This window comes from Mirounga leonina, unplaced genomic scaffold (assembly GCF_011800145.1).
Source record: "Mirounga leonina isolate KUSES-001 unplaced genomic scaffold, KU_Mleo_1.0 Mir_165, whole genome shotgun sequence".
Lineage (NCBI taxonomy): Eukaryota > Metazoa > Chordata > Mammalia > Carnivora > Phocidae > Mirounga > Mirounga leonina.
This window is the reverse complement of record NW_023270415.1, coordinates 47,561,522-47,580,580: the sequence shown is the minus strand read 5'-3', so window position 1 is coordinate 47,580,580 and position 19,059 is coordinate 47,561,522. Positions and strand designations below refer to the sequence as shown.

General features: G+C 44.6%; 1 protein-coding gene across 1 annotated transcript in view; it reads right to left on the bottom strand.

The window, feature by feature from the left end:
• Positions 1-19,059, bottom strand: part of GRHL2 (grainyhead like transcription factor 2) — a 156,881-nt gene that overhangs the window by 17,004 nt on the left and 120,818 nt on the right. Inside the window, exons 10-13 of the mRNA XM_035011655.1 lie at positions 18,903-18,990; positions 18,299-18,438; positions 13,711-13,742; positions 2,011-2,105 (exon numbers count right to left, since the gene is read on the bottom strand). Of these exons, the coding sequence (XP_034867546.1) occupies positions 2,011-2,105; positions 13,711-13,742; positions 18,299-18,438; positions 18,903-18,990 (355 nt within the window). The remainder of the gene's footprint in view (positions 1-2,010; positions 2,106-13,710; positions 13,743-18,298; positions 18,439-18,902; positions 18,991-19,059) is intronic.

Below are 19,059 nucleotides of genomic sequence, written 5' to 3'. Positions count from 1 at the left end.
AAACATGTTCTAGTAAAATGAGTCCCGCTGCCATTGGATTTACAAATTTCTTCTTTTAAAATCTTTGTCTTTGAAATAGTATGGCTGATTCCCTTGCTATAGGTGTCGCGGTAAGGCATTAGAGGTGGTCCGGTGGCATGTGGGTAGGTTGTGGGAGAGAGGCCAGGCAGGGCTGCACCCCAACCCCCGCCCCTGCTGGGCTGACAGCGCACCCCCACGGCTTGCCCCGGGCAGCAGCTTCGGCAACCGTGCGGCTGCGGCGGGGCCCACGCAATCACTCCGCTAACGGTGGCCGTGACGGCCAGCAGGCGTCCCAGACGCTAGGGGAGAGGCAGACAGCCGCAGGGGCAGGCTCCAAGTGACTCCCACGGAGCCCCCCAGAGAAGTGGCTACAAAGGCAGAACAACAAAGAGTGGCTTTGGGGAGAACTATGATCATTTTCTCTCCTGGAGAACTTCTAATAAATAAACAATGGGAACCATCACTGACCCTGATTCCTCTTGCTTGTCAAAGACCAGCTCCGACTGGGAGCTCCAGGCCAGGGGCTCAGTAACTCCACTGTCCTTTTCCAAAGGAAAGCCACTCCCAGGAGACCACTTGCTTGGTCGCTGGTAGCTTGCAGCGCCCTCGTGTGTCTCTGTGATTTAGATGTTTCAAAAGCCATAGACTTGCTTTTTGTCACAGCCCAAGAAAATTCCCAGTGGCAATTTTTGTACTGACTTCACAATCTCAAAATAATCTGAAAAACACAACCTTTGGGCTAGCCAGCATGCACTAAATATGGATGCAAGCTACAATTACTTTTGCCTGTGTAATTCTTGATTTCCGTATAATTCTGCCTTCGTTCTAAAGTATGTGCTAGAAAAGGCATGCAGGAACAAAGCCCAAAATGCACTTGAATATTTGATGGGAAGCCTGTGAAGCCAATCTTTTAAAGGTTTAAAGGCTGCTAATGTAATTAACACCACCTAGGTATTTATGCTCTTTCCATTTTGAAGCACTACTTACTTATTCACAATGAACACATGTACCTAGATCCAGACCTAATAATAAAAGTCACAGCTGTAACAGTGAACACAGAGTGCTTACTATGTGCTAGGCACCTGGGTGAAGTGTCTGACATACACTGAGGTTCATCAATCCTCACAGCAACTCTACAGGTAGGTACTCTTCTCACCCCTGTTTTACAATGTGGACTCGAAGGAGCGGAGGGTCTCCCCAAGGTCCTACAACTCTGAAAGGCTGAGGAAGGCTACAGAGGGGATGTTCTTGACCACTCTGCAAATCCCGCTACAAGTAGAAAAGAAATACTATTTCTCGGTAACAAAAAATTCAAGTCTGTATGGACGGCGAACATATTTAACAGGGTAGCCTGACTCACTGGAAGTCCAGCACACTACGTCTAAGATCTCTGGAAGCTCTTGGTGTTGGCTACAGCAGGACAGGAAGGGCAATGGCCATTCCCCACACTCTCCTCTTCCTCCAAGGAAGGACAGTGAGTTATGTACAGTATCGAAAGGCAGAGCAAAACACTGACTCACTCTCACTTCGTTTCTTAGTCTCTTGATGAAGCAGAATAAGACCCTTGACAGAGAAAGTGAAGAAGTTGTGATGTCAGAAAACAGGCTCATTTATCTGTCTGAGATGAGTCGTTTGCATCTCTGGAACGATTCTCAACCGCCGCTGCTTGGGAGACGTTACTGTCTCATGTGCAGCAGAAGTTTCCTTCTGACCTCAGACCTCACTGCTGGCTGATCGGTACCCTCATTACCTTGTTCCCAAGGCAAAAGAAAGAACCAGTGCCTAGAAAGAATATATATTTGCTTAAGGTGCTTAAAAGGACAGGGCTGAAAGTGAAGGGGAAGACTGTGGACTTCCTTCGTCAATAACCAATCCCCAGGCCAGCCTTGAACCACGGGTCTGGGCTGGGCTGCACAGTCTTCTGTGTGAAGTGCCCCCACCATTCATGATGGGAGGGTGGGTAACCCTGCAATGCCAGAGGGGAGATACCTCGCTTCATCCCTTCTTCTTTCATCTGCTTAGAAGGTGCTGGACCAAATTCCTCTTCCATGGGCCTGAACATCCGTTTAACAAGGACACTGCTGCTAGAAAAGATGAGCAGAAATTGTTAAGTAAAGCATGCAGGGAGTCAAAAGAAAGGTTCATGTATGTGTCTGGCACTACCTTTTTCCTTTGTTTGTACCATCCCTAGTTCTCTACAACTGGATCCACTCAGCAACCTCCTTCCTCTCCCCTGCAGGTCCCAAGTCATCCCTGCCTGGGGCAGAACACACACGCCAATATCTTTAGGGCATGGACCAAGGACATACTGCCTATTACTGCATATGGATCCACAAAGATGAGACCCCTGGGTTTTACCCACTCTATCCTGCACCTAACCCCCTTCCTGCTCAAAAGATCAGGGCTGGGGTGGGGACAGCAGGAATGTACCCTGGGGTCTGTGTGATCTCCAAGTTATTAGCTCCTCCCATTTAGCTAGGGCCTGAGTGTCCTACACTCTCTTGCCAGCCCCTTAAGGGCGCAGCAGGGACCTCTGGAAATGGGATGGGCTTCCCTGGCTGGTTCTCAGTTCTGAGGCTGCCCTGATTCCCTGCTGTTCTATGGCTCCATCTGGTTGGAGCAGATGAGACTGCAGCAGTGGAAGTTCTCCAGAGACCCAGACCTCCGCCGCCCAGCCCTTCCCTCCTCCTTGGGAAGGGGTTTTAGTATCCCCTGGACCCCATATGGTGCTGAGTCCCCACATGTCCCCACCTGAGCCAGTGCTGGTGGTTCTGCATTTTCCGCCCAAAGTTCCTGTCCAAGGAAGGGGAGGAGTCTTTGAGAGGAATGGAAATTGGAAGCACAGACTATCATTGGAGAGAAGTCACTGGTGCTGAGTGTTGGGGGCTGCCTGTGTGTGTCTTCCCAAATTCATATGTTTAAACCCCAGTCTTCAGTAAGATGTTATTCAGGGGTGAGGCCTTTGAAAGGTAATTAGGACATGAAGGTGGAGCGGCCATGATGGGATTAGCATCCTAAGAGGACACAGTGAAGACACGGTGAGAAGTTGGCCATCTGCAAGCCAGAGGAGGGTTCTCACCAGACACCAACCATACGGGCATCTGATCTCACACTTCCAGCCTCCAGAACTCTGAGAAATACATTTCTGTTGTTTTAAGCACCACCCCCCCGCCCTGCCCCGTCTGTGGTATTTTGTTAGAGCAGCCTGAACTGGCTTAGACATGGAGAAAATGCTCCTGAATGGAGTCTTGCTATTCTTCAAGCGCTCAAGGGAGTAGACAGGTTTTTAGACATTTTTACTTTCTTTGGAGATGCCTAGAACTACTAGGCACATGAAGCAATGCCAAACAGGCAGTTCAACAGGATTATTTTTTTTTTATAAATTTTTTTTTTAATTTTTTTTAAGATTTTATTATTTATCTGAGAGAGAGAGGGATAGAGCACAAGCAGGGGGAGCAGCAGAGAGGGAGAAGCAGGCTCCCCGCTGAGCAGGGAGCCCGATGCGGGGCTCGATCCCAGGACCCCGGGATCACGACCCGAGCCGAAGGCAGACGCTTAACCGACTGAGCCACCCAGGCGCCCCCAACAGGATTATTAAGACATGAACTCTGGGTCCAGATTACTTTGGTTTAAACCCCTGCTTTATAATTTACTAGCTATGGGAACATGGACAAGCTCCTCAACTGCCCTGAGCCTCAGATTCCTTGTCTTTAAAAGAAAGCTGTTGAAAGAATTAAATAAATTTGACAAACGTAAACCACTCACACAGCGGCTGGATATACCGTAAGTGCTACCGAAGTGTTAGAGAAGATGATGACAGTGACGATAAAGGTGGAGAGATCAGAGAAAGAGAGATACGGAGAAGAATAAATTTGGCACAGAGCTTGAAAGACGCCAAAGTTTCCATATACCCTCAGAGAGCAAAGAGTCTGCTTTGGTGCAATTTAAGGACCCACGCTGGAAAAGCTTCCTGCATGGGAGGTGGACATTACATCAATGCCAAGCTTCCAAGGTAATACAAAACCCTGCTTCAAAGACAATTCTTCATTGGCATCACTGTCATTATGAAGCTATGTGTCAGTTCTCAAGTCAAGTTACTGGTGGGGTCCAGTGGTACAAAGAGTATAAGGTACAAAGCTTTGGATGATCCAGAAAGTATTTCTATTAATTCTAATAGTTTAAATTATTAAACCAACAATGCTTTAAGTTATCATCTCATATGTTAAGTGCTCCAAAAAGGTCTATCAATTTTTTAAAAAGACTTCACATTTTACAAAGTACTTTTCATCTTGGTCAGTTAGGTCTCAGGAACACCATGTGAGCCAGCCAGGGCTAATCTTATCCTTATATTAGTGAAAACCAAACTCAGGCTCAGTGTGTGTAAGGGTAGGGTGATGTGGCTAACAAGTAAAACAGGCTGTTAAGAGAACGCAGCTTTGAAGGACAAACTCATGATAAAGATACCTAATAAATCTGAGATGATGATGTGAAGGTATGAGAAATGATAGTAAGAGTCAGCATTCTCTTTTATTCCCAAGTCAAACTGTGAAAACAACTAGAGGGAAAACTCAAAACTCAAGTCCCAGTTCACGGTGGTAATAAGTTGTTAGGGCACTGTGACAACTTCACTACCTTATCATAAAAGCAGCTCATGTTATTCCATTGTGTCTTGGAAATGGGGTGACAATGACCTCAGGAGCAGAAGATTAAAAATGAATTCATACAACTGCCAGTGACCAGTAGGTTAATAATAGGTAAATAGCCTGAAATATCACCAGACATGCTCTCATGCTGTGTGAGGGTTCCTAAACTAGTGATTTTCTTTTTCTCATCAAGCAACATTTATTTATATTCTTACAGTCCTGCTGACTTTTGATAGCACCCCATTCTGAGTCATGACAAACTCTGCCATTAAAATAACATCTTGGATAAACCACACGTCTCTGGGGAGTTCAAAATGCCTTTTCACACTTTCAAATCTATAAACCCAGCAGGAGTCAATAAGTTTGTGTGGTCTGGATTCAAATGTTTCATTTATTTTCAAAGCAAAGCAAGAAAAGAGGAGCACATATGACAGATCCATTTGATAGATGAAAAGAACACAAACGTCAGGTCTCCTAATGTCCTGTCCAATTATACTGCACTGTACCACTGAAGGACTGTATAACTAGGAGAAGGCACTTTCTCTGATGCCAATCTCAATCTCACTGGCAAATGTGTGGCTAATATATGGCGTGACTCCGGGTTCAGCAGCATTTCAAGCCATTGCCTTGTGGGGTCAATGTCAGGGAAAGAGAGTCTCTGAGGTATGAACCAAGAACTGCTAAGTCTCATCAGAAAAACCATTTGTGAAGGTGTTCAGGTCTGAAGCCTGGGTCTCCAGCCATACCCGCCAGGCTGAGCTGCACTAGCCATTTGCGCCTAGTGAGGAGGCACCGAAATAAAGTACAGAAATGAGTCGCAGGCAGCATGGAGACATAGTTTGTCTATTTCACAGCTCTGCTTATGGTCTACATGCGCCAATTACCATGTATGCCCCCAAATAAATTGACCTTCCTCCCCTCCCCCCGCTAGCCTCAGAAAAGAGGAGGCTCCCTTATGTTCAAGTCCTTATAAGGTCTCTCACAGTATGGAGTAGGATCTCAATTAATTTCAGTAACAAATTACTCTATGGGTAACCATCCCAAAATGACTTTAATCAATGCTAATTTGGGGTACTGATAGAATTCATCTGGCAGAATTAGCAAAACAAACAAACAGAACCCACACATAGATTTAGTAATGATTACCATAGTTAAGCGCTCTAAAATGCAAGTAATAAATGACTAGGTTAGTAGGCCCCAGAAGGATCATTTGAAGAGGAAATACAGATATTTCTGTTCCTGATAAGATGTAGCTTGTGGCAAGCCAATGTTCTAGCCAAGAACAATGTGAAAACTATATAAAATTAAACAAACAGAAGACCTCTTGAAAGTAGTGGAGACTGCTGATGGGGCAGTCAGGGCTTGAGGAGCTGAGGTCTCAGGGAAGAGAATGCAGAGAGATGAGCTGGTAATCAGTGAGCCACTGTTCCCTCAGAGCATTTGCCAGTTCTTGTTTGGGAGCAGAAGGTGATAACCCCAGCTAAGGCACATATGCAAGGGGGGAAAAAATAAAGTCTGCACAGCTTTTGGCAATCTCACAGTGCTAGAAAAACAGAAGTTTTTGTTTGGGGCTGCAAAGGCATCTAGGACTTATGGAAAAACTTCCAGAGAGTAAGGAAACACAGAAAAGTGAACCAGACAATGCAGTACTCCTTCCTAGATACTTGCCAAGTCCCTAAACTGCATAGGACAAGAAACTAAGAAATTGAGCAGAAAGTCCTTGAAAATCATAGAGGAGGCCTTAGTAGTTTCCCCATGCTAGAGACAGAAATCACGTATCAGATCCCACCAAGGAAGAGGGCCCATAGAAAGTCCCTCAGAGCTACAGTCTAGGGGTTAGGATGAAGTAGTCTGAGGCTAATACAAATTGAAACTGAGCTTAGGGTCAGTTCTGCCCTGACTGGAGTACAGTGATCTGCATTCACTCAGGCCACACACCAGAGGATAGGGAAAACCTTCACAAGAGAAAAACATGGTCATCTAGATCTTCTGTAATTTTTACATACATTATTCATCATTCAACTAATGCTTATTAAATATACTAATAAAAAGGACCAAGAGAAAAACAGACAATAGAAACAGGCCCACAGAAAACACACTTCCAGCATATTATTGAGTTACCAATGTGAACTTAAAAATAACTGTTATTATTGTGTTCATGAATACAAATGACAAGACATATAGAGCTGGAGTCTATTAAAATAAATAAACCAATTAAGTGGAAACCCTAGAACTAAAAAGTACAATAACAGAAATTAAGAACTCAATAGATGAATTTAACAGTGGAAAGTTAGGTCAATAGAAAATATCCAGGCTGACACAGGGTGAGCAAAGAAGATGGACGTATCAGCAAAGCACATAAAAAACACAGGGACACAATAAAACATTCTAATACACATTTCAAATCTCAAAGGAGTGTAGAGAGGGAACAAGTAAGAAGCACTGTTTGAAGAGATAATAGCTGATATTGTTCCCAAACTGATGAAAGACATCAACCCACAGATTCAGTAAGTGCTATAAGATACCAAGCCAGAAAAAATAAAGAAAACCTACATGTAGGAACATATTAATAAAAACTCTGAAAAACTAAAAGAAAGAACAACATTTTAAAGCAGCCCTCTCAAACAATAAGAAAGGGAAGGAGGGAGGGAGAGAGGGAGTGAGGGAAGGAAGGAAGGAAAGGAAGGAAGGCAGGAAGGAAGGAAGGAAGGAAGGAAGGAAGGAAGGGAGGAAGGAAGAAAGGAAGGAAGGAAGGACAATCATTTTGAAACAGCGACAATAAGGCAGATATATGATTTCTCAACAGTAATGATGGAAACCAAAACTGAAAGAAAGTAATTGACAACCTGGAATTTGGTATCTAGCAAGAATATCCTATAAAAGTGACCGTGAAATAAAAACATTTATAATAAACAAACAATATGAGAGAATTCTTTGCCAAAAGTTCCATAGCAACAACAGCAACAAAAATATTAAACAGAGTTCTTCACTCAGCAGGAAAAACATCCCAAGGAAAAACACAGAAGTCGAGGAAGAAACGAAGAGCAGTGGAAAGAGTAAATATGGGTTAAATTTATAAAAGGAGTCTTTAGTTCCAATCTTCCAGTTTGCAAAATAGGAAACTAGTATACAAGTGAGAATAACTGGTACGAATGTAAGAAACTGATGAAAATATTTTAAATATTTTTTAAAACCTCCCTTGCTTATCTGATGCAGATTTCAGTATTACTGGGTGGGTTTTTTAATGCAATATCTAACAGTAAAAAATAAAAATATATCAATCAGAAAGGGGTTAGGCTTCTTAAGAACTGCATATGGATCTGCCATTATCATGAAATAAAAATTTTAATTAAAAACAATTGAAAATGGGAGGCAACATTGTGGCAGACACTTGTGTAACTATTTCTATGTTATAAGAATCAGTATCCGTGGCTTGGGATAAAATTTCCAAGGACAGACTTGAAGATAAGGATTTAAGTGCTGTATGTCCACTCTCACAGTAGTGGGAAAGAATAACCCTGATAAACAGTGTGAGAGGACATAAAACATAATTTTAGTGATAAGAAAGATGTCAAAGATGAATTGTAAAGAATTTGAAGAAAGTGTAAATGTAACAGACATTTCTGAATTATGTTAATTAACAAAGCAAGTATCAGTAAATCATTGATTCTTTTGGCGATATCCATAATGGTTTAACTATTCAAACTGGCCCCAAAGCTTTATGTTTTCAGCTCCTCCTTGGGAAATTGGGGAAGTGGTCCTTTATTTTTAACCACCTTATATTTATGTTTTTGTGGTAAAACAGAGCCCATCATACCTTGCTATGATTTCATAGTTTGCTTAGCATCCCTGAGAATCTTATCAAAGAAAAGTATCTGGAGCTCTGTAAAGTGCTCCTTTGAAAGAAGTAGTGCAGAATTCTAGAAGATATTTATTTTGTGCTGATGAACACAGGGTGATGACTTTTTAGATTTAGTATCATGTTGATTAAATGCACTCACTGGTGACTGGTTAGTAATCTCTAACTTCTCCAGAGGGTATTGAATTTGAGCCAAAGTGTTGGCTTCCATGGTAGATGAGCACCAGAACTGGCTCTTTTCCTCAGCAACACTGTAACCAAGCTCATGGTTCGGTCTGGCAACACCTATGGGACTCTCCCTCCTGCAAGAGGAATGGGAGGGCCCTCTGCTGGCGTCACTCAGCATGACGAGTGAAGTCACTCTGGGGAGCTGTCTCTCTGAGCTGGTATGGGACCAATCCACAGGGTTGCCCTGCCCAACCTTTACCTTATCCTGGCTTTTGTTTTCCTAAAGTTTCAGCTTTTGAGGAGATAATACAATGCGGCCCCAAGGCGGTGTGCCTTTGAGAAGAAGCAAGGGGATAAGAGAAATTTTTGGAGAGGATTGTGGTCTGAGGATCTCCGGCAGCACCATGGTGATGGCAGATTCTTGGAGGGATACCACTGTCCTCCACACACAGGACTGCCGAACTTGCCAAGGATCCCTGTGCCCCAAATGCAGTGTGAAAGCTACAGAGCTGCTGAACTTGAAGGGACCTCACTGCAGGCTGGAATGGGGGCACCACCATGGGGTGACCGTGGACAAGAGATTAAGGCAAGAAGGGTTTTCTAGGAACTAGAGGTCAGATGGGGATGGAGACCAGATCCCCTGAAGTAATGGAACAGAATAGCATTTCCCACCATATGTGACATTTGCATAGCAACTTACATATGATTTCAAGGAGTTTAAAGCCCTTCCCTCTTCCCCATAAAAGCCATTCATGAGGGATGCCTGGGTGGCTCAGTCGGTTAAGCGTCTGCCTTCGGCTCAGGTCATGATCCCAGGGTCCTGGGATCGAGTCCCGCATCGGGCTCCCTGCTCTGCGGGGAGCCTGCTTCTCCCTCTGCCTCTGTCTCTCTCTCTGTCTCTCATGAATAAATAAATAAAATCTTTAAAAAAAAAAAAAAGCCATTCATGAATCCCTTGTTAAGGGCCCATATTCCACAGAAAATTCTTCCTGTCTGGCTTGTTCTTTCCATCCTTCTTCCTCTCCCTCTCTTCCATTTCTCAATTAAGTATCATTTACTGAAGGACAGTAAAGGAACCTTAACGACAATAATTACAGCTATGATTTTTTTTTTTGAAAGCACCTTCCACATGCCAGGACATTTGGCATACTAATGCTTATAACTCTATCAGGTAGGTATTATTATTTGCTATTTTTAAATGAGACTCCAAAAAGTTGCTATAAAGTTACAGAGCTTGTAAAGGCCTGATTCAAATCATGGCGCCTGGCTCGAAAGCAGTGGTTCTCCAACACTGCTGAGCTTTAGAATCACCTGGGGACTTGAAAAAGGTCTCCGTACCTACACTGCCTCCCATGCCAATTAAATCAAAAGCCATGGGGGTGCTACCTGTATGTGAGTTATTTTTCAATTCCCCAGGTGATTCCAAATTGCAGCAAGAGGCCTGCTGCTGAGAAGGGGCGTCCAAAGCCTCTGTATCTAGCTTGGATCCCCTGCCTATGAAACAAACCTGCGCGGGTCTGTCGATGCCCAAACTCAGCACCCGAAGTCACCCCCAATACTCACTTTATCATCAAAGAGGCAGGAGCAAACAGGTGTTCCCCTTTTTGTTCCGTTTAGGCACTTGGCTGATGATGGCTCCCCATCCCACCTCATCTGCATTTCCTCTACTTTCCCTCCGGAATCACACTCAGGTTGGCCGGCACTTGAGGCCAGCAGGCTGTACTTGTGAACAAGTCTGTGTCCGACCACCACGTTGGCCTCGGAGTTGCGGGCGGAGGCAGTGGAGTGCCTCTGCTGCGCCTCCTCCGGCTGCTGGTTCAGTGAATGCTGCTCTCCGGCGCTTAACCAGATGCTTTCCTACTAACTGATTCTGCCTGGCAGGGAGTGACGAACTGGCCAGAGACAGTCCTGATGGAGGCCATGTGAACGCCAAGGAAGGCGGCACACCCCTCAGGACTCTGCCCTGACCCCCTCAGCCAGGTACACTCCTCCGGGCTTGTCACAATCTGGGTCCCGCACTCAGAGGCTGAGCCAAGGATGTGCCTTTGTCAAGGCCGGAAAGCTATCACGACGGGGGCCCGTCTCTGCCGCACTGGCAGCCACAGATCAAGAATGAAGAGAGTGAGGTGCCAGGGCACGATGGCTAAAGTGGCATGTGGGGAGTGCCGCTAGGCCGGGCTCCGATCCTGTCGCTATCACCACCAGCCGTGTGACTTAGAACACTGTCCCGTCCAACGTTCCACTGCTCTTTATAAAGTGGATGCAATTACAGCATCTTCCCCATGGGGATTTTGGGAGAATTCAACACAACACAGAAAGCCTACCTAGTCCCGTGCCTAGCCAAGATATCCAGTGAATGCTAATTATTACTTTCACACATAACAATAGCCAAGTACCAACCGTGTATTAACACCGAGGCTCCAAGGCCACCCACGTGCTCAACTGAAGTTGAATTAGATGTAGGAGAGACAGAGACTCAGGCCTCGGGCCTCATGATTATGCAAGAACAGAGGGTAATTCTTACAGAGAGGCCAAGCCACACGAGTTAGAAATAGGTCACCTGGCCACCTAAACGTTGCCAGCTTGCTAGGAAGGACAGTGTAGGCTGAGGTTGGTTGCCAAGGGAGGTCTGCACATGAAGCAGCACTCGGGTCTCAGGCACTTCTCCCTTATGAGGCTAACTTCTCCCAGAGAAGGGAAGAGTAGAATGTTAGTGCTACATTTGACCTCGAAGATCACCTTATCCAAAATCCTCATTTTACAGCTGAGGAAACCGAAGGCCAGAGGTCAAGGAGCCAGCCCAAGGCCTCCCACTGGTAAGCAATGGCCTTGGGGCAGAACGTGGGCTTCCTAAGCTCAGAGTCCCTGTTCTTCCCGTGACGCCACACGGTCCCTGGCAAAATATGTGAGTAACAGATTAGAATCGATAGTGCTAATCTTTCTGCTCCTTCCAGCCACTGGGAATCTATTACCTATGTGCCAACATAAAAAGAACAATCTAATTAGGTATTTAGAAAACTCAGAACTCTGAATTTAGAGGTCAGATCCTGGACAAGGTTCTGCACCTAATTCTCTACCCTTAGACCAGAGGGTGGCACACTTTTTCTTATGTAAAGGGTCAGATTAGTAAATATTTAGGCTTTCCAGCCTACACGGGTCTCTGTTTTAACTACTCAGCTCTGCTCCTGGGGCAGGAAGGCAGCCACAGACAAGACATAAGGGAATTAACATGTCTGTGTTCCAATTAAACTTTATGGACACTTGAATCTCATTTAATTTTCACTTGTCACACAATATTATTCTTCTTTTGGATTTTTCTTTTTTTTTTGACCATTTAAAAATGTTTAGAGACAGGGGCGCCTGGGTGGCTCAACTGGTTAAGCGTCCAACTCTTGATCTCAGCTCAGGTCTTGATCTCAGGGTCATGAATTCAAGCCCTGCATTGGGCTCCACGCTAGGCATGGAGCCTACTTTAAAAAGAAAAAAAAAAACAAAAACGTTTATGGACTGTTCAAAGACAGGTGATGGGTTGACTTGGCCCTCTGGCTGTAGTTTACCAAACTCTGCTCTAGGAAATGAACTCAGCAATATCTGCTCCACTTACTTCACCTTGAAATGTTTTATAAATAAATATATTAATTGCATAAGCACAGGGAAGCCCCAGTTTGACTATAGTCTGAAAAAAACTATCTAGAGATTTTAGTTATACAGATATAATGCAAACCAAGATTTTAGTGGTATATATGTAATGTAACATAGATATTGAAAAATGAGGGGCGCCTGGGTGGCTCAGTTGGTTAAGCGTCCGCCTTCGGCTCAGGTCATGATCTCAGGGTCCTGGGATCAAGCCCCACATCGGGCTCCCTGCTCAGCAGGGAGTCTGCTTCTCCCTCTCCCTCTACCCCTCTCCCCTGCTTGTGTGTGCTCTCTCTCTCTCTCATGCACAAGCTCTCTCTCAAAAATAAATAAAATCTTAAAAAAAAAAAAAGAAAAGAAAAATGAATGTAGTTCTACATTGCTTTAAGAGAAAAAAGGGTCCAGGTCACAAGAAGAAATTATCCCAATATAATCTCCAGCTCATATGGTTGAGAACAGATATTTATTTCTGAGAGCCAATTCTAGGGAAACAAACTATTAAAAATTTGGTGGTATCCCCTGGAGTGGAGATACTGAAAGGTAAAACTGTGTTTGAATGAGGAGGAATGGATGGGGCTTATCTAAAGAGCAGAACTAGAGCCAGTGGGTGAAAGTCAAAAGAAGGTAGACATCAATTCAATAAGCTAACTTTCTGAGAGCTGCAACTGTCCAATGGTGTCATGAGTTAGCTTACATACAGTGAGAGTGTTCAAGTAGAAGCTGCCTGACTACCTATCAAACATGTGGTGTACTGTTAAACTGCTTAAAAGAGAGAGTCAGCTAAATGACCTTGAAGATTCCTTTTTGTCTCTAAAATTCCAGGAGTGCATAAAATGAGTAAATGCACAGAAAGCACCATGCAGAAACTTGATGTGCAAGACACTTGGGAGCCAACCCTCTCTTACCTACAATCCCAAGGACAGTGACTAGGTTCTCAGCCTCCCTAGCTTCGTTCTCACCAGCCTCACCACTAGCCTTGGGCCCATGTCCCAGAGTGAGGGCTTCGAGAGGGCCACATGGGTGACCCGAGCACTACCAACTAAGCAGGGCAGGCTGTCTCCCTGGCTCCCACCTCAAGCTCACCTTGACCCTGTGCTGGGGCCAGAGATTTCAGTCGCTGGATTATTGGTGAAAAGGTAGACTCTTGAAGCGATGTGTCACTTAGAAAAATAGCTAGTTATTCAAAGGCAGATCACAGAAAGGAGAAAGATAACGAAGGGGAGGAAGGAGAACAGCATTTCCCCAGACTTCCTCTCAGACAGCCCCAGAGTCCAGCCTTTCTCATTTCTCGGCTCTAAGTCCATGGTTATCCTGTGCTCCAACAGCCATTTCTACTGACATGAACTGACTTGGGATGTAAAGAGAAAGAACCGAATGTCTTACCCTTCTCGTTCATCATCCGTGTTGTAATACACCTGTGGAACAAAACAACAGGCTTACTGTAGGTTAGACCAAGAAATGGAAATAGATTACGTGATGCACTGACTTTCCTAGGCTCTTACACTGCCTTAAAGAAGACAAGAGGCAGATCTGTTTAATGATGCTGTGTGTGTGTGTCCAAGGAAATACAAATCTTACATCATATTCTTCCTAGGGTTAATTCTTGGATTTTAAGGAAGTAAAATTGGAAATCTGATTATTTCCAGCTCAAGTCATTCTGATCAGATTACCTACTAAATCAGCTCTTGCCTTGACATTAAAGAAATATTTTAGCAGGACCTACAAATCATTGTTTAGAAAGGCTCTGGAGCAAGGCGTGTGAGTATCCAATCCCATCGGGTCCACAGGTGAGCTGACCACAGATAATGTGCTCTGGCGAAGGGAGGGGAGCAAGAGAGTCCCAAGGCAGTGCAGCAGCGACCCCAGGCCCCTGTCTGTTCCCCGAAAGGGCCTGGGTTATTCCGGCATCCCACAACCACAAACATTTAGAGTCGACTGTCTTCAGGCTGGGAAAAGGTCATGCAGCTCTAGGAGGTGCTCCAGGCCAGAAGACCTCTGAGAACAGATTTCTTTAGGTGGTCAGCATGGTGGCAGGCAGAATCAGATTTAATGAAATTATGAAGCATCCCTATTATTTTATGAAACTACAGAAATCCATAGAGGATCTTATATGCATGTAGGTCCTCTTGACCCAATTATTTCTAAAAATTAATTGCAGGCCTTTCTTGAGCTTTATCCATGTGCTTCGGGACCATTTTTATTTGGGTGAAGGACAAGACCCAAGTTAGCATCAGACATTTACATTTTAACTTCAACAGTCACTTCTGGTGCTAGTGTACTTCGTCACTGTCCCTGCCCCAGTTGCCTAGAAGAAAAGCTCTGCCTAGACTGACACCCTCCTTACAAACCTTCTCAGAGGCTCCTGGCAGTGCCTGGGATGCTGCCACACCCAGACTTCACAGTATAACAGAGCTGGTTCCCGGGGACTCTTTGGGCGTCAGCCATTCTAGTCATTAGCAAAATTTCCACAGGGAACTTATCCTCTTAAAACTTCTTATGTCTACTGTTGTATACTTCGTTTCTTTTTAACAGAAAACAGCACAGGCAAGATGTTTTCTTCTACCATATCCCAGGTTTCAATGTGGCACTGGAGCATCCACCACGGCGATATTCTAGAAGTGGGACTATTTAGGTGCATATGGAGTGACCCACATAAGTGAGGGAGCCTGGGCCATAGCAGTGGCCACAGAACTGGATTTTTGGGAAAAAGTTCCTGATGTTGGCCTGTTTTTTGCTAGCTTCTTTAAATGTGGCATAATGCATCTGCCCTGTCTGACTATATGACAGGGTCACGGAGGGCTCTCTGCAAAGTTGACTGGTGACCCCAAAATGAAGCAGCCTTCTCTTAAGTGTTTTCCTGCCCTCCTAAATGGCCTCTAGTACACTGTCCCTAGCCCTGTCCTTGCACTGGTCACTTCTCTCACAATGACCCACTGTTTCTTCCTTGTTGGCTGTAGGTCTTATTGCATGGATTTAATGTTTAGAGAGTATTTCTCAAACTTTATAGAGTGCATAAAAAATATGGAACCCTCTTCAGAGATTCTGATTTAAAAGACTTGGAATGGAACTTGGGAACCTGAATTCTTTGGGGGAAGGCAGTTTACAAACCACAATGGGGAAGACAGCTTCGAGGGTATGAGGGAAGAGCAAAGTCCTCCTTGGGTTCAGGTGCCTTGAGGCAGTCTGATCAGAAAGATGATGCCTCTGTATCTCACAATTTCTCCCAAGATCCCCTATCACTTGTTTTTAAAGGCATTCCAGAGAAAAGCCCCAGTGACTATCTGGGATTTGATGTGAAGAGAAGGAGACTAAGATCTCCATAGTGCCTGCACATTGGGTTCATTCCCTCATACTAGTTTTTGATAATTGTCTGATGAATCCACATGTGAATCGGTAACAGAGGCGGAGGGAACATGTGGGCTGTCAGTGAAAATACCCACTCCCCAGCCCATGTTCTTGGGTGACTAGGAATCACTGTGCCATAGCTCCTGAGCCCTCAACGTGACTGGGGGTCTCTCACTGACCCTGAGAGCCGGAAGGCTGCTCCCTCTCCAGCTGCACAGAGCTTTGATGTAGCTGATTTTGACAAGGCTTGTGTCTGCTGTGGTCACTGAGCTGCGCACCATCACCTGCCTTTCCCCCTCCCCGGGGCCCCATTTATGGTACAACTAGCCCACATTTTGACCCGCCACGGCTGGATCCTGTTTCGCATGTCAAAATCAGCCACCTCCCCACACCCACTTCTAATATCATGGCACTGCCGGCTTCCCTCCTGCCTCTGGACCCATCTCCCTGCTTTCTAGCTCTTCCAAAAAAAGGCAGACTCTAAGTCCCAGCTAGCCACACTGTAGGCGCTCCTGCGCTTGGGCCAAGTAAGTTGATCAACCATAGAATATTCACACACTGTTCCAGAGCACAGCTGACTGTGTTCCTTTGTTGCCCAGAGCTTAGGCAGGCTCCCTCCCTCACTGACCCCCCTAACTTGGACTCCAAGGCCACAGGGGAAGCCTGAGGGCTCTGCAAGGGTGGCCCCAGATTGCAGAACTTAACTTCGCCAATGACCTAGGGGCGCTGACTGAGCTGCTTTGCAACTGCTAAAGACTGTACAGGCTATATTTCCCTTGTGATTCGGCCACAGGCTAGGAACCCAGTTCCAACATGGAGAGGCCAAGTGAGGCCAGAAGACTCACAGACTTGGTCACTTTTCCTCTGAAGATTCATTTACAGCTTTGTATATTTCAGGGAAATGTTGCCAAGAGAACAGGTCAGGCTGTCAGCTTTGACACAGAGCTGAAGCCAGAATCATGACGGTAAACAGAACAATTTAACTCAATTATCCCTTCTTCTGGAAAGTATGGATACCCAGCTTCATAAAATCCTATGGGGCTAAGACTGTGAATAAACAAATCACCATACTCTTGGGAATTAAAAAAATAAATAAAATGAGGTGCTGGCACTCATAGTTTGATAAATCTTCTTTCCCCTTTGTGACCTTTTTCCTATCGAACAAGTAAAACAAGATGGGATTGTTAAATTAGTTTTTAGTGGAAGGCACTCTAAGAAAAAACTATACTATTTTGTTACCATGTTCTGTCATGAGCAACAACAAAGAAGCCCTGCTTGTATAACTGTTTGTCTCAGACCTATAATGAAACAACACGGGGAGGGACAGTATATTCTTCAGAAGGAGCAAGTAGAGCCAATAACGATTTCCCCTCCTGACTAAGGTCAATTCCACTGAATGTCTGAACACTTAGAATGGGAGAAAAACTATGCCTCTGTTTCTCAAAACAAACTTTTCCTCAGAGGATTTTGAGTTTAAAAGAAAACTAACCCATACAAGTTTCACTAAAACCCAACTGATTTAGTGAAAGACAAATCTGGCTAATGCTAGGGAAGTACATTTTTTTTCCTACTCTATTTTAATTTATCACAAAAATAAATAATACTAAAAATATTAAAGAAAGAAAAAATCATCCATCATTTAATCCTACACATCAAGTGTTACAATTTTTGTTACCTTCAAGTTCAGGTATATATCTAGAATCACAGTACAGACACAAATGGGTATTCTAATTTTTTCTTGCACTGAACATTATCATAACTAGTTCCTATGTTGCTACATAATTTTCATAATTATAATTTTAGTGACCACCTAATATTTCATCAACTTGAGCTACCATAATGAGTTAATTATTTGGGTATTTATGTTATTTTAATTTTAGCTCTTTAATTTCGCTTGTAGATGTAACTAGAACACAGGAATTACTTTTAAAAAGGCTTGTCTACAATCTCATTTTTCTTTTGGTGTGGAATAATTTACATATTCAATGGGAACTGTTAACTTACTAGGGGGAAAAACTGTTGATATGGTTTTATGTAATCAAAAAGTTTTCCTCTTGGGCAACTTTCTGAAGTTATAGGTGCAGTTCAATTTCCCACCATTAGATGGAGCTCTATTGCACCAGGTTGATCCCACATGACCAAACCAACAACACAAAAATTCTCTGGGTTGGGGCGCCTGGGTGGCTCAGATGGTTAAGCATCTGCCTTCGGCTCAGGTCATGATCCCAGGGTCCTGGGATCGAGTCCCGCATCGGGCTCCCTGCTCAGCGGGGGGTCTGCTTCTTCCTCTGTTTCTCTCTGTCTCTCATGAATAAATAAATAAAATCTTTAAAAAAAAAAAAAATTCTCTGGGTCATCAGCCTCCTTACTTTCTTCCTCTTTCATTGCTTTGTCAACACTTCACTACTACCAGCTCACTCTCTTCTTCCCCTTACTAAGTCAGTTTCCTCTCCTGAGACACTCCTTTCTATAAAAATCCGTTTTGTTATGGAATGACTGGCTTTCCGAGGAATGCATGGAGTGCAGAGGTTATTTTCAAGGTCAACACTGCCTGATGTGATTCTGTCTTAAAGCTCCACCGGCCCCGGGGAGGGATGGCAGGTGGATGTTAGAAGGTAGGTCCTACCTGTCCCGTCCTCTGCAGGTTTGCAAAGTGAACATCAGGTATGAAGAGGACCGGCTGTGAGTGCAGGTCAGGCATCGTTTTGAAGTAGGTGATGTCACTCTTCTTCTGTAAAGGTATCGCCGCCAACTTCCCATCAGAGGCTGGATGTGAGAGGGTTATGCATGACTAAGAACTCTCAGCTGTGAGCCCTAGTCTGAGTTCCCTGTTTTCTCCTCTGAAGCTTTCCAAAAGCCACAGATGTGAACACACTTTACAATCGCCCCCTCTCCCACTGCCAAACCAACAGAAAGAGCGTGAACTTCGGGTGAGCACTCTTGAGGTGAAGCCCCTCGTGCACTCCCGTCCCTCTCTGCACCCTAGATTCCTTGTCTGGAGGAGGAAGATGTTGGTCTCCATGATATTACAGTCCCTCCCAGCACAAGGAATCTGTGATCATGTGATTCCACTTGCTTTTCACCGAGACAATTCACCCAGTCTTCGAGGCTAGGGAAAAGCAAGCCACCCCCTCACATATCCATAGTTTCACCCACCATCCACTTCTTTCCACCTGTTCCCCTAGTGGGCGTGGCCTGGCCAGAGCCCACCCCTCCTTAGCAACACTCACAGTTGTTGCAGGGGGTTTGGGAGGCCTGGCCTTTCCCCTTCTTCCTGTTCTGCTTCCTCTCTTCGTCTCGGATTTTCCTTTCTGCTCCCTACCAGGGAAAAACAAACAATGCCAGCTATGTTACCAGAGCATGCAAAAACAGTGTCCACATACGAGT